This window comes from Molothrus ater, chromosome 15 (genome assembly GCF_012460135.2).
Source record: "Molothrus ater isolate BHLD 08-10-18 breed brown headed cowbird chromosome 15, BPBGC_Mater_1.1, whole genome shotgun sequence".
NCBI classification, from domain to species: Eukaryota; Metazoa; Chordata; class Aves; order Passeriformes; family Icteridae; genus Molothrus; species Molothrus ater.
This window is the reverse complement of record NC_050492.2, coordinates 15,323,205-15,347,450: the sequence shown is the minus strand read 5'-3', so window position 1 is coordinate 15,347,450 and position 24,246 is coordinate 15,323,205. Positions and strand designations below refer to the sequence as shown.

At 44.7% G+C, this 24,246-nt stretch overlaps 1 protein-coding gene across 1 annotated transcript in view; it reads left to right on the top strand.

Annotated features, from left to right (window-relative positions):
- The first annotated feature begins 11,247 nt into the window (after window positions 1–11,247).
- Window positions 11,248–24,246, top strand: part of SFXN1 (sideroflexin 1) — a 21,795-nt gene continuing 8,796 nt past the window's right edge. Inside the window, exons 1-7 of the mRNA XM_036391979.2 lie at window positions 11,248–11,357; window positions 12,022–12,122; window positions 19,912–20,086; window positions 20,692–20,862; window positions 21,831–21,929; window positions 23,197–23,272; window positions 23,811–23,896. Of these exons, the coding sequence (XP_036247872.1) occupies window positions 19,923–20,086; window positions 20,692–20,862; window positions 21,831–21,929; window positions 23,197–23,272; window positions 23,811–23,896 (596 nt within the window). The 5' untranslated portion in view covers window positions 11,248–11,357; window positions 12,022–12,122; window positions 19,912–19,922. The remainder of the gene's footprint in view (window positions 11,358–12,021; window positions 12,123–19,911; window positions 20,087–20,691; window positions 20,863–21,830; window positions 21,930–23,196; window positions 23,273–23,810; window positions 23,897–24,246) is intronic.

Below are 24,246 nucleotides of genomic sequence, written 5' to 3'. Positions count from 1 at the left end.
AAACTTTGTTGGCCGGATCAGTCCCAGTCGCACTTTGTACATCCCGTTGAGGCGGCACATCAGGGCAAATCATCCCAGGCAAAAGGCACGGTATTCCCAACGCTGCCAAGAACGATTTCCAGTTTTTCCCTCGGTCGTTTGCCGGATGAAGAAAGAGGCGAGACGAGGAGGAGAAGGACCCGAGTGACCTTCCCTCGGCCACCACGCCGGCGATGCCCGCAGTGGGTTCCTCTCCCAGCAGGAACAAGTCGCTTTAACACTCCGCTGCCAAGTTATAGCTCTCCATAACTACTCCGGAATAATCCCACCTCCTGCTCAGCGGGGCTGCGCTCCAGGGATCGGGTCCAGCTCTCACCATGCTTTTTCCCTCTCGGAAAGGCGCAGGCGGAGGCAGCTCCTCACACTCTCCCGCTGCCCGCCCCGGGCCGCGCATCTCCCGGCTGCTTCCTTCTGCCCGGGGCAGGGCTCGGCAGCATCGCCCCTCCAGGAACGCTCTGTCTGCCTGGCGACTCCTTCCTAAAGGATTAACACAAGGGAATGACAGGCATGGAGGCACGCAGCGGCCAAAAAGCCACCCCCCTTCGCCTCCTCTAACATCTTCGGTCGGGCGCCGCTTCTTCTGGGCAGCTTTTCCTGCCTTCCCGGGGAACAACGTCCCGGGCAGCCGGGGCCCGAGGCAGAGCAGGGGCTCCGGGAGCGGCTCCCGTGGAGTTTAGCGCAGCCGGGATTACTTTGCCCGAGCCGCGCTCGGTGCGCTGCTGCGGACCGTGAGTACCGGCCCCGCTCCTCCGCGACGGGCGATGCTCGGGAGGGGCCGCGGGGCGAGGCACCGCCACCGGGGCAGCGGAGAGAGCCCGGAGCACGCTCGGGAGCCGCTGCCGGCACGGCGGGGCAGCGGCCGGGGCTGGGGGCTCGGCCGGGGCAGCGCTCCGTGCGCCGCCCCCCGCCTGGCGCAGCCCCCGCTCCCGGCGCAGCCGCGGCCGCCGGGCTCCCTCTCCTGGGCGGCCGCGGGTGGGCACGGACCGGGGACAGCGTCCCACGCCGCTCCCAGCCCGGCCCCGAGGCTGACACCGCCGCCGGCATCGGCATCCAGCGGGCAGGGAGCGGGGAAAAGCCGCGGACAGCTCCGCGTCCCGAGTGGATCGTGCGGGACACAAACACTGCCCCGAGGGCAGGGAAAGCCCGTCCGAGCAGAGCCAAAACCTCCAAAACCTCTTGGCAAAACTCCCCCGCCCCGTTCGGTAGTTGAGCACCAAAACCGGAGCGGTTGTTACTCAAATAATTCTGTTTACAAAAGGGTCTTTCCTTGCTTACCTTAGCTGCAACAGGCAGGGAAAGATGAGCATGCTGGTTTGCAGCCTTTGCACAGGAATCTTACCCCCCAAAAAATCAGGAGATAAATATAAAAGACATCACAGGGAGGTTTAAAAACGTACTAGAAGAACACTCTTACTAAGTTGTCAACATAAATTCTGTGGAGTCCAGCACTTGTGAAGTTGCTTTTGAGCCATCTATTTCTCATAATGTCACTTAAAGCAGACACAGTGCTAAGCTAATCTTGACTAGTTAACTGAAACACTTGTTTTCCTTTCCCCTTCTCTTTCTTTTTTTATAAATTTTAACTGCTTCTCACCAAGTTCTCATCCCGCCCTCCCCCTGCTTATTATCCTGTCCTTTAATCATCATTCATCCCCAGAGGAGGGTGAAAATAGACAAGAAAATGAATCCTGTGCTGTTTGGTAATCGAGATCTCTAATGAAACTCACTGTGAGTTTTCTATTTTCAAGATCCTTTTTCTATTGTCTCCTGTTCTTAAAGCTCCACACAGGTGAGGTTTAGTGCATGTTAAGTATTTGCTGCAAAGGCAGCACGTTCCTGTTTTTCCATAGAAACCCTGGACTGAAGGAAACATTGACTGCAGAAGAAGCCACTGAACACACTTGATTTTATTTGCAATAACTTCGAGAAGCTCTTCTAAATTGACTTTCAACCACAGCCATCCTAGATTATTCCAGGAGAAATCACAAGTTGCAATCACCCAAAAAGCAAAATTTTTGAGGCATATTGGAGAGAAACACTGAGGTACACATTGCAGAGGAGAGAGAAGTCTGCTCTCAAGCATCTGCTTATCAGCTCATCCAGTGAACTCTTCTTTTCAGCTCGTTTTCACCAGGGAGTGGCCTTTCCTGGGGGAGAGGCTGGGCTCAGCATTGGAAGAGCCCAATGCTGCTGATATGAGTGAGGGTTTCACTTGAATCTGACATTTAAAGAATCCTTTTGGAACACTACTCACAGCAGCTTGTAAGGCTCTCACAGCTCTTATTTTTTTGGCAATTCAAGCATCAGTTTCAGAAGCCAGAGCCTCTCTTCTGTCTCTCCCCTAAGTTTGTGTGACCAGTCCAGGGGTGAATGTGAGGTCTGGCTCAGCCCTGACTGCAAAGCCCCTTCAGCAGTTTCAAACACCAGCAGTTCATCCAGGGCACCCTGCTGAACTCATCTGTCACTTCTGCTAATTTATGAGCTTTTAAAACTTTCATGACTTAACAGTCATATCCAGGTGAGGAACAAAAGCAAAATCCACTAACCCCTATTATTATTTAGGTAAATTTAATGCTGGGATTAGGCAGCAGTTTGCCACCACTCTGGGAGCCAGTTACACGAGTGTTGGGTCATTTTTCCTTTTGCTGCTCTCTGACCAAGCTCTCCCCAGCCAGTGCGAGCAGAATCAGCTCTGGTCCAGCTCTGGGCTTGCCTGAAACTGTCAGCAACAGGATGATGGTGAAGGTGTTTCCTGGAGATTCAGGAAAAAAGCACAGAGCTTGTTTAATTCTCCCTGGGTACCCACATAAAACAGCTGCTTAACTTTATTTAATGTTTTTCAATCACTACTGACTGCTGCTGGAATCAAAGCAATGGCCAGCAAAGGAGAGATTTTGTGTCTCTATTCCCACCTGCTCCTCCCAGGAGATGCTGGTTAGACAAGGCCCTACTTGGTCCTTATGAAGATTTAAAAATATAAATACTGAGTAGCACTTCGATCCAAATGATCTCAATTCAAACAAAAATTGGCTACTGGAAGACCAAGTCTGAGCTGAACAAAGCCCAGATCTTGAATTCAGATTCTTTAAGCTAAATAGTGCACACACTAGACCTGGAGAAAGCTTAGCTGAATTTACAAAATATATTGTAGTATGTGGATACAAATTGTACTCACATCACCCTCAGGAGGACTTTTCATGTCTGCAAGAATGGAATTTACTAAACAAGAAATCAGCTGAGGCATATTCTCAAAAATAATGTCTAAAAGAGCTGTCAGATTTGTAAATAACTGGTTATACTAATAAGCTGAGATAAATTTAGCCTCAATATAACCTTCTTGGAAGAGTCAAGGGTTCCTGGAAACCAAACAGCTCTGAAGTCTTTTAAAGATCAGTGAAGTACATTGTTTAAATTTATATAACGTTGTGGATTCCATGAGGAAAACCACAGTAGTGACTACAAAAATCACAGAGCAAAAAACCACTGCTAACATCTCCAAGGATTTCAAGCTCACTCTTGAATGATAAAGACCCATCAGCAGGGAGAAAGGATCAGTGAGAGAAATGATTTCAAGTCCCCAAAGACAGACAACAAGAGGCCTAAATATTCAGTATTTGAGTGTGGGCACTGTTTTTTTTTTTTTTTTTACTATAGATTATAGTGACTGCAGCTGGCCCTCAGTGCCTGGCAGATTCAGCAGGGCTGATCTCAAAAAGCACATCAGCACATGTGGACTTGTGAATTATTTTTCCAGTGGCAGCCACAGAGCATCCCTTGGCATCAGGTCACTGGTGAAGTATGTGAGGAAATTTGAACACTGGCAGGGAAAAGAAAAATCAGAAAGCCCAGAGAGGAGCACCATGTATGAAAGTCTGAATTTAAATTACTCATTTGAGGGGGCTCATTCAGGCTGGACACAGAGGGTAGTGCAGGAAGGTATAAAAGGCAAGGATTTGCTTTTATTTGCTGCTCCCCAGGATCTGGAGCTCATGCACTGGTGCAGGGTGCTCAGGGGGCAGGACCAGGCACTGCTGCTCCCCTGGCATCTCCCCTCTCAGGCACTGATGCATCACTCCCAGCCAGGAGAGCCCAACTGCAGCCCTGGGCCACAGCAGATGGAACCTGCAGAAAGGATTTCTGCTCTGCAGGAGACCAGGCAGCCTCTCAAAAGGCAGCCTCGTGTCACCCACAGGCTTTAGGAGTGCTGAAAACCATCCTCTGGTTGTTCCATCTTCCCCTCCCAGCCCCCTCCTGCTCAGAGCCTGTGCAGGCTCTGCTCACCTTTCCCTCTCTCCCCAGTGATCCCTCTCTGCATCTCCCTGGAGCTCCCCACCAGATTTTACAACAAAATGGCTCTTTTTGGAGAGGTGAGGAAGACAGGAAAGAAAGAGAAGTACCAAACCTGCTGCCAGGGGTCCAAGCAGAAGCTGTCACCTGCACAGTCCCCAGCCCCAGGAGCTGTGGGTAATTCAAACTCAGTGTGATGCTGCCAATAACTGTGTTATTCAATCTGCAGAGCTCATGCAGTGACTTTTTATGGGGTTTTTCCAGTTCCACCCACTCACTCCCACAGGATCAGAGAAAGAAAATTTTCCCACAAGGAATACTTGGAGTGACCTTCCTCTTGCAGCTCAACCTGCTCTGCCAATCCAGAGGCCATTTACTGGATCTTAAATCACCCTGGAAATCACTCAAGCAGGGAAACCTAAAATTTCCCCCCTTTTCTTTCTGGGATTTCCATCTGCCAGAGATACGGGGCAGGAGAGGGATTACTGCCCTGCCAACACTTCCCTCCAGAATGGGTAGAGAGCCAAACTGCAGAGGATGATGAGAATAAATTATAGCTGAGAGGAGAGCTCTAAGGAAAGGAAAATGCATCTTCCAACTGCCTCATCCCTGCGGCACAGAACAGTGCCAGGAAATCCACAGCAAACTAACAAGATTCTTTCTTTAAAACCTAATCTACACCAACTAATGTGAAATACCTCAAAATTTCCGATCATTTCACTGACAAGTGTAGAGACTGGATGTACTCCTGAATTTTATATTCTAGTCCATGTATACAATAAAAGCCTTAGCTGATTGCTAAGGGCCTACTATGTGAAATGGCTCATAAAGTAGTAAGTCAGCACAAAATACAGAGTGGGCCATTGCCTCCCAATTTAGGCTTTATTTGCATATGCATATTTTTACTACTATACAGCTTTAATTCTTTCACTCCACACTGGACATTTTAGGCCCTCAGGAAAAAAAACAAACCTGAATATGTGAATCAAAAGAAAAGTCACAGAGAAAATGACAGCACTTTTCATGTTAAAGATGGCTTTGACATATTAATTAGCATCTCAGAGATGAAATAAAGCCAGCAATACCGAATGATTCATTAGAATGAAATTAATCTGAGGAATAATTAACTCTGAGGCGATGGAGAAAAAGAATACAAATAGATATATTAGCAGCAGAACTCTTCACCAGTGAGTGTGACAGTGATTGCTAGCAGCAGTGGATGAGACTGCAGATAATACCATTTTCTCAGCAGATGGCTTGGTAGGTGGCACTTTCCCTCCTAAGCTGCTCTTACAGATTTACTCCTGAGCTGTGTGCCAGCATCAAATAGATCCTTACCCATATTCCAGTCCAGCCCCTGATTGATGGATGGAGAAATGTTTAACAGAACTGTTTAACAGCAGATTTGTTGGTTTTCTGGTGCAGGACATAAGATGAAGAAGTGTGTGCTTGGTACCCACAGCAAGTAGACAATAGTTTGCTCTACATTTGGTTATTAAATCCACATTATTACACATCCAGCATGGTCAGGCTCCACTGGCAGGCTACAAATCCTTGAATTAAAGATAACTAAACTAATACTTACCAAATAATTAGAAGCATCACTTCTTACTCCTAGTGAAGAGTGGCAGCAGCATTTCAAAGCCGCACCACAGGGAGCCAGAGGAGCCCAGCCAGGGCTCTCTGCAAGGGGAGCAGCCCCACAGAGCACAGCAGGGCCAGCCACAGCACACAGGCTCAGTCCAGCAAGGACCACTCCAAATGTGCCAGTCCTGCAGCTCTGCTGTCTCAAGCAGCAATTTTTCCATCTGCAGCTCCCCACACAACCCTGCTGTTGTTGCAATGTTGCAGTTCCACCTTCAGGTTCTGGGATTAAACTCTTCTCCAAGGCTCCTTGTCAAAGTCAAACCACATAATCTGGGCTTGACAGCAGTCAGAAACATCCCACCAAGCTCAATGAAACACTGGAACAATATTCCAAACAAAAATCTGTACCAAGGTCTAAGCCTTGGGCTGCTTCGCTCCTCCTGATGTAACTTTCATTCACTCCTTTGAAAAACCCTGTGATCCAACTGCCCCAAATTATGATGTTATCCCAAATCCACTCTCACCCTTGTTCACCTGGATCTGTTATCCTGTCCCAGCCTCTCTGCCTGGCCCACCACATCAGGCAGAACTCTTTCTTCCCCCTAACATGGGTAACTTCTCCCTCTTTGCATCCTGCTCTGATGTCCTTGGCTTTTCCCTGCCTGTTGCTGAGACAGTCTCTAACAGGCTGTACTTTCCCAGGCTGGAAACGTTCCCTGAGGTTCATTATCCACTTGTCAACATCTGTCCCAAGGTCAGGGGCCTTCCAAGGCAGCCAGTTCTTCCTGCTCCCTTCCCACAAAGCTCATCAGGGCTCAGCTCCACCAAGACAGGCATCCAGAGCCTCTTCTCAGTCCATCAAACCGGCCCTCTCCATTTAGGAGAGGAGAGGCTAAAAGTTACAAGTTCCATGTCAGTAGAAAGTTCCCTAGTGCTTTCCAGTAATTGTGTACTATTTATGGGAATTCCCTTCTGCTTCCCAAAATTTCCCTTCTGCTCTTTAGAATTTTCCCACAGCTTTCTAAGAGCTGTGCATTTCCTTCTAGGATTTCTCCACTGCCTTATAGCAATTCCTCCTCACTTCATACAGAATTCCCTCCAACTTCCTTGGAATTTGTAGGCAACTTTTTCAGAACTCATATTTTGCTTTCCTGGGGTTCTCCCACAGCTGTCTAAGAATTCAATTTTCTTTTCTAAAATTTCTCATAATTTTTCCATTATTTTCTAGGACTTTCCTGTGTTTTTCTAGACATTTTCCATACCTTTCCAGGAATTCCTGCCTCTATGAATCTCTCATTTCTCTCTAGGCACTTCTGTCTGCTTTCAGGTATATCCACCAGGTTGTGGCCCAGTGTCAAGGGTTTTTCCAGATTGGTTGTGTATCTGCATGTTGTGATGTGCCCAGTTGTCCTCTGGTGTCCTGTTTTGTCATATATGACAGATTTTGTCATTGGTGTGCTGACACACCTCGTTCTCATATTTTTTAACTATTTTAAAAAGCCACAGAGGCTCAAGAGGTGAAAGTAAAAGGATTAATCAATATCTGGTCCCTAGATGCTGATGAAAAAAAATTGTCAGGTCTGTTTGAAGGAGCTGTGAGAGCTGGCATGGATCTTTCATGGCAGCAATGATCCCACATGAGACATTTATAAAATAGCCACATCATAGAGGAAATGGCTTCCTAATCCCTTTGAAAGGCTGGATTATCCCTTTAAACACAGCTTTATGTCCCTTCTAAATGCAGATTGGCTTTTCATCTTCATTCCCTTCCATTCTTATCCAATATAACTGTGCATCTAGAGAAAGAGGAAAATTGAGTATGCATTAATTTAGCTTGGCACAGTAGAGCATGAGTAACCTGGAACTGAGTTCAAATATTGCAGATGGAGCCAAAGCATTTAAGTGATTTTGTAAGTAACACTCTATCAGCTTATATAAGAGTTTCATTACAATTTATATTGCCAAAAAATGTTGTGTTACTTGCCTGTTTGATCAAATTTCCCAAGATAATAGTTTAGTCCTTATCAGCTGAGACTGGGAAGACAGGGTGGTGGTTTTTGATGTACTGACACAGACTCACAGAAATCACTGGCTCATTTACAAAAACAATCCTTGAACTCCTTCAGAGTGTACTGATGTTCCAGTCTGAAGTTTGGATCTTCTACATAAAATTAATGTATATTACGTCAGGAAACCACAGGAAATGCTGGATGTGCGCAGTTCACCTTGCCCAGCATTCTGCTCCTGAGAGCAAAACCCAGCACAGAGCCTTCACAGGCACCTCCCATCGAGTGCTAATGAATCATTCCCAGAAATGCTTCTGCTTTCTTCTGGCAAACCCCTGATTACAGCCAGCTTGGTGCCAATGCCAGCTCCCGACATCATATTCCTGATCCAGCTGCTGAAAACACCCCAGATCCCTGCACGTGCCTTTGGGAACATCAGCACATCATTTCCCACTGCTCTGCAACTACTTTTTTTCATGGAACAGAGAAGTCTTGACATCCAGCACGTTTGCCTTCACTCTGACTGCACTGTTTTCAACCCGGGGTTTGAAATTCCTGGTCCTGCAGTGCCACTTACTGGACATTTCTGTTCAGAAAAGCATGTGCAGCAGCTCTTCATTTACTCAGTTGATTCTCAGGACTAATTTGAAATGAAGAAAAATATAAACTACACCAATGTTCATTTGGTAATACAGGAAAGCAAATACAATAAAGCTTGTTTCTTCGATGAGGCAGTAATTGTGGAGGAACAGAAATCCTCTTTTTCTGGTCAGTGTAGGGAAGAATTTGCCCTGTAATAGTCTGGGAATTCTTCCAGGTGGAAACATGCAGATGGTCAAATTCATCCCTAGTTCAACAAACGTACATGGGAATTTGCAGGATTTATTAATATATCCCTTGGGAAATAAGGCAACTGCAAGGAATGCTTCAGAAAGAGCTGGGGTGGGGTTTATTTCATTAATCCAGACATACGTTTTTAATAGACACAAAAACACTTTAGTGTGAAAATTAGTGCAGATGAAGAAAGACAAAGAGTCAGAGGTGAGATATTCTCTGTGACTACACATATTCACCCATTTGCCTTTCAGTTTGTAGCTCATGAGTAGCTGCTGCTGATTGCTCAGAGCCATCTCAAGCCTTCCCAGGATTCATGGCAAAATATCAGATTTGTTACTCAGCAATGGGAGAAATGACTCGTCCAGTGAAAGAGAAGTTATGTAGCTGCTCAAAACCATCTGCACTGAGCACAGAGCAAACTATTAACTCTTGCAGCTTTGCATGAAGTGACTCAGAAAGAATTTAGGCATTCATATATCCACATTTAATACTCTGCAAGCAGAATTTCAATTGTGATGTGAAGAAAAATCCACACGTGGTTTTAAATCAGATTAACAAGTTGGTATCTTTGGGACACAAGGAATTATTACAGGCAGAACACATCAGTCCTCAGAATGCAAACCATACAAAACAACGCCAGTTATACCCAACAACAACTAATTTATTTCTCTGTACAACATCCAGCTGTTTCCATTTCCTGAATAAGGTGTTTTTTCTGCTCAGTCATTGCCATGTTTTTTAGCAACAAGTGTTATGGCCAGATACCACCACAGATGTACCAGTGTTGGATCTGTCACTGGTCATGGAGACTGGGAGCTGACTGACAAGATTAAAAAGAATTAGACATTAGCAGGGAAATATATAAATTGTGCACAAATTTCGTTGTGCAGTGCAAGGATATCAGTGCCAATTTTTATTCTTTCATGATGGACTCTCGCTTGGTATATTCGCAGCTGCAACTGTCATATTTATATCTCTAAGATTTAAGTTGTGGAGCCACAGGGGAAATAGAACAGGAGACATCTGAGATTGGATGTGGCTGTGTCAGAATGAAGGTTGACTCTTAATTTTTTTATTAAAAATCATGAACTGAGCTGGCTTTCAGTTAAAAACTGAAAACAAACTCCAGCCTACAATTCTATTTATGAAATATATATATATATATAATTTCATAGAAGTTGAGTATTAACAGCAAAGCTTTCATCAGTAAGTACAACTCCACAAACACTTGATACTGGGGTAGAGTCATGGCTTTTTAATATAAAATGGTTTTTTTAATACAAAATTCCCATTCAGTATGAATAATCAATAAGCAGGGAGAGGGAGGTCAGTCCTGTATCCAAAGAGCTGAAGAGTAGGATTGCTCTGCTTGCACAGCTGCCACTCCTCCAGGTTGCACAGAACTGATGTGAATCTCAGGGGAAGTAAAAAAACAAACCAAAACGTTTGAAATTCTAAGTGTTTCTACTGTCGCAGCAGCCCAGCCATTCTGGGAATAACAGGAACAAGGAAAATGACAGTGGGGAGGCCACCATTTGTCCCTGTGCCGGTTTCCTCCTCCAAAGCTGCATCCAGAGCATCATTTCTGGGTGCCAGCAGCTCTGAATTGCTGAAACAGAGATGAAGACACGTTCTGCCCTGAGAGCTGCTGCCTCACAGCACCCCGGCTAAGGAGGGGATGTGTGTGAGCAGGGGTTACAGTGACATGCGGATATTCCTTATCTGGCTGCTAATGCACTTTTTATCTCCTCCCTCAGGTGTGAGCACTGTGACAAGCCTCGTACTTGAGAGATCTTCAGAGCAGCCTCCTGAGCTGTGCTGTCCTCACACGTGGCAATTTATTGTCCCTCATCGCCAGGTTTGGGGGCTTAGTGTGGCTTAGGTTTCTGGTAATAACCCTGAAACAACAATCCCAATCCAGTGCAGTATGGAGGAGATTGATGGGGGACCTCACCGCAGTCCCTGTATGGGCCATTCCGGGCCGTACTGAGGGGTTGGAGTCAGTGATCCTCGAGAGTCCCTTAAACTCAGAATAGTCCGTGATTCTGTGAATTTATGGGCTGCAGCTTCCTCAGGAGGGGCAGCACCCATCCCTGCCCCCTGTGACCAGTGATAGGACTCGAGAGAATCGCTGGAGCTGTGTCAGGGGAGAAAATTAGGAAAAGGTTCTTCACTCAGAGGGTGGTTGGGCTCCACAGAGAATCAATCCCAAGAGAGCTCACGAGGAGCGTTTGTCTGGCAAACGCTCTCGGCACACGGTGGGATTGGTGAGGCTGTGGGGGGCCAGCAGTGGGACCCTGCCGATCCCAGCGGGTCCCCGCCAGCATATTTACTCCGTTAAATAATTAACAACAGTAACTGCGCGAGAAACGCGATCCACCCCGAGCCGAGCCGGGCCTTCAGGCCAGCGGGCTGAGGGAGGCGCGGGCGGCCCCGGGCGCTGCCCGCACGGCCCTGCCCGGCCCTGCCCGGCCCGGCCCCGGCGGGGCGGAGCGAGGCGGAGCGGGGCGGCCCCGGCGGCTCCCGGCCCCTCGCCCGCCGCGCCGAGCGAGCGAGGCTCTTCCGGGCAGCGGGGCCAGCGCGGCGCGGGGCCGGGGCCGGGTGAGTAGCGGGGCCGGGGCCGGGCAGTGCCCGCGGGGATGGGCTGCGGCCGGGAACGGGCGGAGGAGCCGGTGGCGCTCCCAAGTGCTGTGTACTGTGCTGAGCAGGCAGGGACCCAGCTCCATCTGCCACCTCAGCCCCCTCCGCAGGGACCCAGCGCCCCGTGTTGCTCTGTCCCCTTCACAGGGGAGCAGCCCCCCTGTGGCGCCTCGGCCCCTCCGCAGAAGCCCAGCCCCATCTGTCACCTCTGCTACCCCTGCAGAGGCCCTGATCTGTTTGTGAGCTCTTCTCCCTCCTCAGGGGTCCCACCCTCTCTGCCTCCGCCAGCCCCTCCACAGGGACAGCCCCATTTGTCACCCCAGGCCCCTCCACAGGGGACCAGCCCCACCTCCGTTACCCTGCAGAGCCCCTGATCTGTTTTGTCGCCCTGTCCCCTCTGAGGTCCAGCCCCATGTGTCATCCCCTCCATCCATCGGGGCCTAGCTCTGTGTGTCACCCTGTCACCCCCCCAGGGTCCCAGCCCCATGTGCCACCCTGTCCCTGTGTGAGCTGGATGCTGGCAGTGTGGGGCTGTCACACCCCCCTCCTCCCGGCACACATAACAGCTCCCAAAACCTGTCCCTGACCACTCGCTGTCCCCTGAGCAGCGCTGTCTGTGTCACAGGGATTGTGTGACAGCGGCACAGATTCCAGGCCTGCAAGAGACAAGGCTCCCTGCTGCAGGATCATCATTTCCAGGGAAGGAAATCACCAGATAACTTCAAGGTCAGACACCTGGTAGTCAGAGACAGAATTTTAAATATGAGTATTAATATTTTTTTTAATTTATTGAATTATAAATAATCTATTGTTATTATACTGCTGGGCGGGGTGAAGATTGGCTTTGTACCAATGTGCAATTAAAATATCACCTGGATAGAAAAAGATAAATGAAATAGGGAAAAGTACAGAAGCCATGAACACCCCTGGGGTAGTGCTAGAGCTACTGCAGTTTATTGGTGGGGGTTAAAACACAAGGAGCAGAAACAAGCTTGCAGCCGTCAGCACTGAAATGAGAGGTTGCACTAACCTTGGTTAGCAAAGGAGGTTTATTCTCCTGAATGTGGAGATGAGCTGAACACATGCAGTGTCTCTGGACGTGCCTCGTGCAGAGGAGAGGAGGTGGCAAAGCAAAGCTGACAGAGCTGAGCTGGCTGCAGGGACCTCTAACATCTAGAGCTGGCTTTAGTGCAGAATGATGAAATTTCTGGTCAAGTTACACACCAAAGATGGCTCCTGTTTTGAGGAGAGAGCCCCAGCAGCAGGCTCGTCTTACCCTGGCTGCTGCTTTTGTTGCTAGGCTACAAGTAGGATGTACATTTATAAGCAAAAAAAAAAAAAAAAAAACCCAAGCATCTTGTAGTGTTGTCATGCTTTGCCTTCTCCAGCATTCCATTTAGGATTGCAGCAGGAAAAATCAGAGTGCAGACAAATTTTTTTTTTCCCCCTGGTGATTTAAATAGGCATTTTACTGGTGGAAGGTGCCTTGAGTAAGAAAAACTTGGCAAGTGTTTTTAACATTTGGTGTAAGTACATTGCATCAGACTCCCAGTCATCAGCTGTGCTGCTTGTTTCAAACTGTGGCAGCAAATGTACTGCAAATAGAGGAATACCACTGCTTACAGACCCTGATAAGTCTCACATGTGCTCTTTTGCCACCACACAAAAGTGCTTCTTTCCCCAGAAAGTCTATTAGTTCTTCCCATTGGAACTAATTAATTGCCATGACTGACATCCCTGGAGAAGGCCTTGTGTTCCTTTCTTTGCCAGAGCAATTAAAACATGGATTTGCCTTTCTGCTGTTGCTTTGCCAATGTTTTGTAGTTTTAAAGTAGAACAGGTCACTTTTTCCTATTCAGAGGGAGGTTTATTTCCTGTCTTTTCTCCTAAGCCAACATAACAGCCCTTTGGGTGGGCATTGTGGAAAATTAAGCATTGGAAACGAAAAATCTTGAGTTTGTTCAGACAAAGGAGCCCCGAAAAAGGAACAATGTGTTACTTGAGGAATAAAGAGGCCTAGCAGGACTCTGGAGTATTTCTCTATCAAAGTGGCTTGGGAAATGTTTAAGAAGAACTCAGCTCTGCAAAAACAACCAGCTGTGGGCACTTTGATTTACAAAGAGAAGGAGGAAGAGAAGCTGTTCACCCCATTTTCTAGCAGCAGGTACTTTTCTCAACCTCAGGATTTTCCAGGCTGCATCTCATTTCCCAGAACAAGGCACTGACAGCTGGACATCGTGTTGTTAAGGGACTGCTTTAAAGAATGGAGATATAGGGGCTTAAGTGTCTCAAATCTTATTTTTGTCTCTCCCAGTGCACCTGAGATATCAGCAGCACCTGGCTCTAACTTTTGAACTATTCTTATTCTAAAGGGTTCTGTGAAGACAGAGGTTCTGCTGTTATCTTCTAATCTTACTGGGTTTTCAGGGAAAAGCCTCACTCTTGTTCTTTAAAAAAAGAATTCCTAGTTGTCTCTAGAAGATTTTGTGAGTCATTATCTGATCTGAGCACCTTTACCTCACCAGAACTTACAGGTCTAAGTCCTGGTAAAGGACACCACAAAAGTGACACCTTTCTTTCAGCGTTTGTGCAGGCTGGTTGGAGTTCTGTTTGAAGCTGGATTACTCAGCTCATCCCGTGCTTTGTAGCAGGAGGTTGCAGTTTGGGAGCTGGGCACCAAGAAGTCAAATGTCACAGTGAGCATTGTCACAATTATATCTGCCCTGCTTTTGGATGTGAAATTCTCTTTAGACTTCTCCCTGGCTTCACACTTACATCATCATGAAATTTCCTTTCCTGTCACTCTAGTCCCAGTTCTAGCTGATACTGTAAAGAAACTGACGAAAATTCTTAATTTTGGAGTGGAGTTTTTCAAGGCTTAGGTTAAAATACAAGGTGTCAATAACATAAGAAAATATAAATTGTTCCGAGGAAGGTGGCAAAGCTGCATTTCATCATTTGTGCACTGCTGCATGAGTTTAAGTTGCCCAGAATTTCCCAGATCATTTGCCCATCTGGATTATTCAGTCATGCAACACAATTTAAAATAAGTTATCAAATATCTGGGTTGTTCAAAATTGAGTGAAATAAATTAAATAGTCATTGCTACTCTTCTCACTGTTGCTTTGGTTTGAAAAGTGGTTGCATGACCTTCAAATGAGATGGTTAAAAGATGAACTTTGTAAAGGACCAGCAGAGAGTTGAACTCCTGACAACTCCTGAATCTGCATTTTGTACAATTGTTGCAACTGCTGCTGTTAACCTTTAAACAAGGTTTAAAGTCTTCTGTTATTGCTGGTTCTGTGGAAAATCTAAATGTAGCCTTTGTACCAAAATTGTTGATCAGACTTTGTGCAGGTTTTGACTGTAATTATTTTGTTAAAGCAGGCCCTCTCACTTATTCTGAAGCCCTTTATTCCCCCCAGTTAATATTAGTATTAAACTTTAGAGTGTGACCTGGCAGATGGTTCCATCTGATCAGAGATGGCAAGAAGTTTGCCATGGGCAGGGAGGGACACGTTCCACTAAACCAGGGTAGCCCAGGCCCTGTCCAACCTGGCCTTGGTCACCTCCAGGGATCCAGGGGCAGCCACAGCTTCTCTGGGCACCCTGGGTGCCTCACCACCCTCACAGGGAAGGATTTTTTCCTGATATCCAATCTAACCCTGCTCTGTTTCAGTTTGAAGCCATTTCCCAAAGGCTTGTGAAAAGTCTCTCTTCTTCTTTCCCATGAGCTCCCCTCAGCCACTGGAAGGCCTCAATGAGGCTGAGCATTCCCAATTCTCTCAACTTTTCCTCGCTGGAGGAAAACACAGCCATGTGTTGAGGAAAAACTTTATCACCATCAGTTATGACTCTAAAAATGTGGTGCATAGCAGGAGCTACACATGAATAATCAAACCTCTGTGTGAGTGCCGGGGAGACAAAGAGTGCCAAAAAATGTCCCTGGTCACGAGAATGCCACCCCTGGCATTGTTCAGGGCCAGGGTTTGCCCAGCCCAGCTGATGCTCAGCCAGACAATCCCACAGCACGAGGCAGGGTTTAGCTGCTCTGCTCCACAGGCACTTTGGATTCGCTGCTCTGGTTTGGAGACTGAAAGGGTTTAGAGATATGAATGTGCCAGAGAGCATAGTCCAGCCTTCAGTGCTGATTTAATTTGCTGGGGAAAACAGCTGCAGGGTTTCCAGGTACAAATGGTTCTGTTAAATACCTTCCTAATTGATCTGTTATGTGAAATAGTGAAAATATGGATCATTTTCCCCCTTACTGCACATTTTCCGTGAGAGTTGTTAATTGTTTGACTGTGTTACGATGTCATTCTTTATCCTTTCCAGTACTGCTGATCCTCCTATGTGAACACAACCTCAAAGTGACATTTCAGTATGGATTATTACAACAACTGATGTGTTTGTAAAATTCAATTTGTTTCCCAAATCCTCTGTTCATGGCTTTGTTTGTGGAGAAGAGCACATTGCCTGGGCAATTTTGCTGATTCCACATTAAAAGTAAAGGTGCTGTTGATTGAAATTTTATCCTATTTCAGGATTAGTTCAGGTGTTTTCTAGGTAGCAGCAGGTGGGAACAATAAATTCAGGTATTTACATATATGGGCACCTTAATTAATTAATTAATGGTTGGGTAGTTTGCCTTCATAGGTTGATTGTAACAAAGCAAACAGTTTTATCTTTGTGTTTATTGTGCTTTTGCTTTCCAGTTCCCTTGCAAACTTTCAACTTATCTCAAGGTTCACATGGATTTATTTAAATTTTATTTAATCCTAATGTCCTTTATTTTTTCTGTTCCCAATTCGATTACAGATAATGAGAACTTAAATCTTGGGCACACTTAGTACAGAGGGAAAATTAGATCACTGAAAGTAGTGGAGTTCCACCCTTGACAAAGCATTGTAGTTAAAATAATAATTAAATCTTAAGTAATTTTATTCCAGTGCTTTTATTATTAAGTATTTGAATGGATTATGCAAACAGCAGCTCCCCTCTGAAATTGTATCTGAAAATTAAGGTGACAGGTAGGTAAAAATAGTGTTGCAGCAACTTAAATTGAGGGTGTTGCACCTCTTTCTTACAGTTTTACAGTTTAAATGAAAAATGAAACTTTAAAAAAAGCCATCTAATTTATGATGATGACTATGGCTGTTAGACAATATATTGATGAAACCTTTTTTGTGCAGTCACCACTAAGACTTTATAGTTGGACATTTTGTTTTATAAGGGATCCCTTTGAAGTCTAACAGCACTTTATTAGCTTATGGTTTTGCTTTATGGGATTTATTTCCCTTTTCAGCATTTACTGATGGGGTCTGATGAGTCATGAGTAACATTATGCAATCTCTTTAAAATAAGAAATGGCGCTTTTGTTGTAAAAATATTTTGCTGGAAAACCTCTAAGTTTTCAAGACAGAAATTCCTTGGTTCTCTTAGGCACTGTTGTAACAGGTCTGTGATTCAGAGTCCCGTGACTGGCAAACTCAGCCACCTTTTTTACTTCACTGCAAATTTTACCTGTCTCCAAATCATGTTATTCTCAACTTTTTTACACTCCCTTGTGTGTGTTACATGTGCTCTTTCTCTGTGGGCACTGGGGGTCTGTCTGGTTTAAGTTCTTTAGACCAGCATTGTTCCTACTTATCTGCTAAAAGGGCAAGTCAGCCACATCACTGAGAGAAGAAAATGGGTTTGTGTACCTAAATAGCTGTCACCTAAAATTTAAACCCCTTTTTACAGGAGATTCAACCCTTTTGCAGGGTGGGCAGCTGTGCCACCCCCCATCTATGCAGGACTGAATGTCCTTTATTAAGATTAGTAATAGTGAGCTCCATGTTCTCTGTTCCCATCTTTCTAAACAGTCACAGACATGTCAAGCATGATTTTTTGTTGTAGCACATGAATTAATGGATGTTTTCCATTTTCCTGCTATGTTGCTTTTTGCTGCTGCAGCAGCACTAAGCCTGCTTTGTAGATTTACTAGGAGAAAGAGAGACCAAACCTGTGCTGACCTGTCTCTGGTAGCTGAGTCTGGCTAGGATGGGTAACAGCAGGAGGAGAGGCATGGAAACATCTGGGAAATCTGTTCCAGGGCTCAGGCACTGCCCAGGGCAGAGTTGTGCCCCCTGTGCAGGGGCAGCTCCTGGCTCAGTCCCTGCCCGTTCCTGTGGTGCCACTGCTGGGCCCCAGGGCAGAGCCTGGCCCTGCTCTGACCTCCCTGCACACAGGGACACCCAGGGACTCTCCAGGCTGAGCAGCCCCAGCTCCCTCAGCCTTTCCTGGGCACAGAAATGCTCCAGTCCCTTTCTCAGCTCTGCAGCCTCTGCTGGATGTGCTCCAGGAGCTCCCTGTCCTGAGGATCCAGAGCTGGACACAGCACCCCAGAGGTGCCTCAAAGGGTTGAGCAGAGAGGCAGCATCACCCCTGACCTGCTGCAAATGCTCTGCCCAATGCACGCCAGGGTCCTGCTGGCACTCTGGGTCACCAGGACACGCAGGCTGGCCATGGAGAGCTCACTGTCCAGCAGGACTCCAGAGCTGCCCCCAGCAGGTCACCCCAGCTGGGCAGCTGCAGGGCTTTATTTCCCTCCAGTACAACCTCTCTGCTGCATTAGTTTCCTGCCAAGGTAGTGAATTCCATCAGCTCACCTGGGTCAAGGATCATCAGAGCAGATATAGAGTAGATAAAGTGGGGAGGGGATAAAGAATGTGAAGGTGTTTAATCTCCTGTGTTCTGTGCATTCACCTTTTCTGATTGTTTCAGACTGCAACAATCCTGAATGGAGCCATCTGCAGTGAAGGCAGATCCTTAATGTTTAGATTGTTATTACTGAGGGACTTGGCTTTGTGAACAGAGGTATCAGAAGTAAATAAAGGGAATTCCCAGAGAACCCAGTAGTGTATATTCTAATCAGAATGAAAAGAATTATCCAGAATGAAAAGAAAGAAAAAAGCTTCTATGGATGCACTGCTTTATTCAGCATTCATTAGACAGCTTTAACCAGATTATCAAAAGCTATCCTAAAGCAGCTTTAATCTTTCTTAATGAAACGGATAATTTAATTAGAAAACATTTACACTTGAATTTTCCTGCAAATAAGGGAAGCAGTCACAGAACAAGTTACCAGCCCTAATGTCCTGATTTTTATCTTTATTTTGGTGGAAAAGAGGGTTTGAAGAAATGAGTGCACTTGCCTTCATAGGGCTTTGCAAAACCAGCAGTTCCCATTTTAGACCAGAAGATGGACCATTAATTCACAACACAGCACTGCTCGCAGGAGGGTGTTTTTTAACAGCAAAGTACTAAGAAAAGGAAAAGAGACTAAGGAGCATCTCCTGTTGAGATGCTGTGCATGAAAAATCTGTTCTCCAAATCTGTCCTGAGTCTTTTTTCATTTCCATGATCTGTGTTCATCCTGCAGCGTGCCTGGTTGAGAGAGGTACAGATGAAAATAATCCTACTAATAAACAGTGCTTACAATAATGAACTTAACAGTGAGGGAAATGTCACTGGGAAAAGGGGAAAAGATCAGTTCCCCTGCCAAATCTATTAGTGTTCTGATATCATAGAGTCACAGAATGATTTGAGTTGGGAGGGACCTTAAAGATCATCTAAAATTGTATCTTTATTTATAAATATATAAAATGGGTTTATATAGATCCAGTTTCTTTCTGCCATTTGAAACAAGCATTATTTGGAGGAGGATTTTTTTTTTCCACTGGTTGTTGAATATGTTGCAGAAATTTCTTTTAAGAAAGTTAAAATCCATATACTTGTGCTGTGGAGGGACTGTCCTTTTTTCATTAGATGTTGAAGTAAACTTAGTCATCCTGAAGTAATTTTTGCTTTTCTGAGCTTTATGCCCCATAAATGCACAACTCTTCAGTGTCCTTCACTGTAGTTCTTTAACCATCTTTGAAGTATCATTAGGAGATCTGGTCATGTGTTCATAATGTAGCAATTGTTGCATTATATAATCTCTGTTTTGTTAAAGCATGGATTTAGAGAAACAACATTTATTAAAATAAATTGGTTTCCTAATTTTTGGTTTGTTTTGCTATGTCTGAGAAGTTAACTGGATTTTATTAAATATTTCATCTGTCACTGCACTTTATAGGACTTAAGGCATCTCTTGAAATAGTTGATTTCTCATTCCCTTCAATACATTATTTTCAACAAACAATAATTCATCACTGAAGTAAAGCACTTGCTGATTAATATATTGTTGTTTGGTATGTCTGTTTATTAATAAATTTCTGTGCTTCCTTTGCATCTGCCTCATGCTCAGGTATCTGTACAAATGTAATAAATAATGTATAAACATTTTGGGGCACTGGACATTGGAGCATTTCTGCAGATTTACCTCTTTAAACTCCTGTTCTGCAAATTCCTTGGTGTTTGTTCTCTGGGTTTTTTACTCTAAATGTGGCCACTTTTCATCTTGCAGGTTCTAGATACATTAGGAAATGAGTGGTATTTTGAATTGCAAATGTTGATGTTTTCTTGGCAGAGCTTTTGAAGATGGCTCCAGATATTCCATTAAATATTAACATCAAGGAGCCTCGATGGGATCAAAGCACTTTTGTTGGACGAGCCAATCACTTCTTCACTGTCACAGACCCCAGGAATATTTTGTTATCTAATGCCACACTGGAAAATGCAAGAAAAATTGTGCATGATTACAGGTATGACATTGACTGCTTCTACTACTGGCCCCAAAAAGTCCAAGTCAATGCTAAATACATGGTGATATATTTAAAAGGAAATACTTAAAACACTGTATTAATTGTAACTGCTTATTCCCACTTCAGAGCTTGAAACCATTTTATTTTTAATCAAATTTGCTAATGGATGGGGAAGTTATGCCCCTCTTAAGGGTTCTGAAATACAGAAGAGTCTAATTCTGAAGGGAGTTAATATGAAAACAAAGCTTAAAACTTCTCTTATGTATAGCATTTGGAGCAGTTGGTGTCTTAAATACTCTCAAAGTGAATTTTCATCGTTTCACACTAATGACCTCAGAGATTTTGGCTCCACATTTTAGCTCTAAAATCTAATGCAGCTTTGAGTAAATAGACTCAGCCAGCATAACCACTGCTGGTTGTTTTAATTCTTTTTATTTCACCAATCCATTTAAAAGCTGAAGAATCTCTACAACCTATCTGAGAGTCTCCATTCACTTAGGGTGAACATCCCCAAATTCTCTGATGCCACATTTCTCGCAGGCATTTGCAGCATTTTATAACACTTGTGCTTTTTGCTGTTGTCTTGTCTCTTAACCTACCCCAAGACAAGGTATTGTGGCACCTGGCTTGACAGAAGATGAGCTGTGGAGAGCAAAATACATTTATGATTCAGCCTTTCACCCCGACACTGGGGAGAAGATGTTTGTGATTGGCCGAATGTCTGCCCAGGTGCCCATGAACATGACTATCACAGGCTGCATGATGACCTTCTACAGGTGAGAGATGGCAGTAAAACACAGAAAACATTTGCCTGTGAATTAGAGAAGTGAAAATCAATGTTATTGTCAAAAGATTTATTGTAAATATTTTTAAATGTGAAATTTTCCTTCCTTTTCCTCTTCTCTCTCCTCATTCCCTCCCGTTGATTAACGGTTCTTTCTAGAAGTAGTTTTGAGATAAGCCCTTAGCCCTTCTCCTTCACCATCCCACTTTCCCTCAAACTGGGAAATGTTCCAAAATTCCATCTGTGTGGAGGACAAAGACAAGGAGATCCCTGGGAATTTCCAGCCTTACTGGCATGCAGGATGTTCTCTCTGCCCCGTGAGTACTCGGAATGTTGGTTTTAATTACTGTTATAGACATGACCATTGGTTGTGGAGTTTCTGCAGCTCCCCTGCATTTCCTCAGTGGTTCTGGAATCTCCAGGACAGTGAAACCACTGAAGCAGAGCCAGTGCTCTCTTAGCAGCCTCAGTGTTAGAGACAGTTTTTGACACAGGATGCAGGAACTGGTGGGAGCTCAGAGGAAACAGCAGCAGCCTTTTGGGTGCTGAGATTATACAAACTCCTGACACACACCCCAGTTTTGGATGGTGTTTATAAAACATGTGTGTGCTTTAAATTGCTGTCAAGAGTATGAATCAAACCCACAGGACAGGTACCCATTCCCAAGCACTGCCTCCTGCAAACTGCTTGTTCTGTTATTATCTATAACACTTAGAGAAGCTCTCTCCCTTTTCTTTGCATTATTATTCAGGTTCAAAATGAGGTGATTTTTAAATTCTTCTTCTAAAATGACTATCAAGTATCAGTATCTCACTGACTGTATTGTTTCATTCAAATAAGCAAGAACTTCTGCATGGTTACTGCTTGCAGTGGCTTTTCTTGATTTGTCATAATTTTCTTGTGCTGTTAATCCAACTGTGAGTTTAATAACAATAATTACAATTGTTTTTCTTTTCAAGAACGACACCAGCAGTGCTTTTCTGGCAGTGGGTCAACCAGTCCTTCAATGCTATAGTGAACTACACCAACAGGAGCGGGGATGCCCCCATCACTGTCAGGTCAGGCACTAAACCTCATCGTTCTGATGAATAGAAATAGCTCTCTGGTGTACTTGAACATGGTTGGGCATTAAAGTTTGAGGTGAGACAGGGATAAGTTTTTCCATCTGTACTAATTATTAATTTGATATGCACAGATGAGAAGGGCAGAGCTGAGAACTCCATTTCTGCCATTAAAGACAAGCCTGAGCACCTTGATCAAGAGCACTTAGCAGGATTTAACAGGAGTCAGTGTTTCAGGGCTCAGTCAACTATTTGCAAGTTTTCCTCATCAGTTTGGTGTCCTACCAGAATATTTCTAAGCTGATATTTTGTGGGGGCCTTTAGCTGTGTCACTGTGCCACCTTCTCAGTGCCAGCACACACCACGCTGAGGGTTCATTTACAAAATGAGATTCCTTCAGCTGGTCTGTGCTTGTTTCTACTTGATGTCTGGGAAAGAGATTAAATAGATGAGGAAAGCAAGACATCTCAAACTAAAAGAGGGGAAATTTAGGTTGGATAAACAGAAAAAATCTTCCCTGTGAAGGTGGTGAGGCCCTGGCACAGTTACCCAGGGAAGCTGTGGCTGCCCCATCCCTGGAAATGTCCAAGGCCAGGCTGGATGGGGCTTGGAGCAACCTGGGATAATGGAAGGTGTCCCTGCCCATGGCAGGGGTGGAATGGAATGAACTCCATGGTTCCTCCCAAACCATTCTATTAATAGAAAACTGGAATTGCAGTACTTGACTTTCTGGTTTTGAGGCTGACTTGCTTAAAGATGTCTGGGAGCAAACTGTGGATTCCAGCATACAGAGACACCTCCTAGCTGGGAAGTATGTAAAGTGTGGTTTGGGGCAGGTTGGGTTGGATTTGGGTGTTTGCAGCATAGCTGGTCTGGCTGTATGGGGTTTGGTATGGTTGATTTTAATTACTATTATAGACATGGCCTTGGAAATCCAAACTGATTTTACTAGGTTAAGCAATTAGGAAATTAAATAAAGAACTAACCCTTCAAGGTGTTCATTCAGGTACATGAGAAAATGCTGAACAGGCAGCAACACACAACCAGCAGAACCTGATTCAGTATTACAATGTGGCTTGAATAAGATTTTACTGCTAGTGAAATCAAAGTGTTTAATTCAGTGTCCCATTTAGATCTTCCATCCCCACCTTACTGCAGTAGCACAAGAAAGCCTATTTAACTTCTGGGGGATAACTGTGTGTGTAAAATGTAATTGTTTTTCAATGTAGCTGTGCATGTACAAACATTTTCATTTCTGTTTTAGCCAGCTGGGAACAGCCTATGTTTCTGCCACCACAGGTGCTGTCGCTACAGCCTTAGGACTTAATTCACTAGCAAAGGTATTGCTGGTATTTTTTTCTATTCTTCCCAAACTGTGATGTCCTGTGAGAAGCTCACAGCTCATTTCTCCTCTGCTGCATCTGTGCCATGCACAGCTCCCACTGTGGAATTGTTATGGCTGCTCATTTCTTTAGATCCCAACTTTCTTTCCCTGTGGAGATGAGTTCATGCATATCTGTCAAACAGCCCATGTTTGGTTCATGCAGACTCTGTCTAATAAGGTGCCTTTTTTCCAGTTTCTTTTTCACCTTTCAAGGCATCTAATAGCACTTGGGAAATTAATTGGAGTTTTAATTACACTTCCCTGTGATGCTAAGAAATTCAGAATGGCCACTCTCCTGCCACTGCTCACTCCTGAGAGAAGCATTTATGACTTATTTCTTGTTTGAAGCTTGTTCTATCTCTGCCCCACCAGTGAGTTTTCACTGAATTTTGATGTAAAGGAAATAAATCTGGTCTGTCACTAGCAGCTGAAGCATTTCAATAATTATGTATATTTTTATTTTCCTTTTTTCTCCCTCTCTCTGTGTTTTCCAGCGCGTCTCGCCTCTTATAGGGAGGTTTGTTCCTTTTGCTGCTGTTGCTTCTGCCAACTGCATCAATATTCCACTAATGAGACAAAGGTAGGAAAAAGAACAAAGATCACTCATGCTGGAAGAAAAGATGTTGTTCAGTTGGTAGATCAGCAAGTTACTAAATAAAGCACATTTTGTATCTTTAGCTTGTTTCAGAACCTTGCAGAAACCTCATGCATGATGTTTTGACTGGTTGTTTGTAACAGCTATAAAATAGAACATAATAATTCTCTTCAGATAAATACCAAAGAGTTCTTCAGTCTTGGATCTCAGAAACCACTTACTGGTTCCTTCAAAACTTTGATCACATGGACCTTTGAATAGCAGCTACACTTGGGAAAAACAGTCATTTCAAAAAAGGTGCTTGAAATCCCACCTGCAGAGCTTAGTCATAGAAG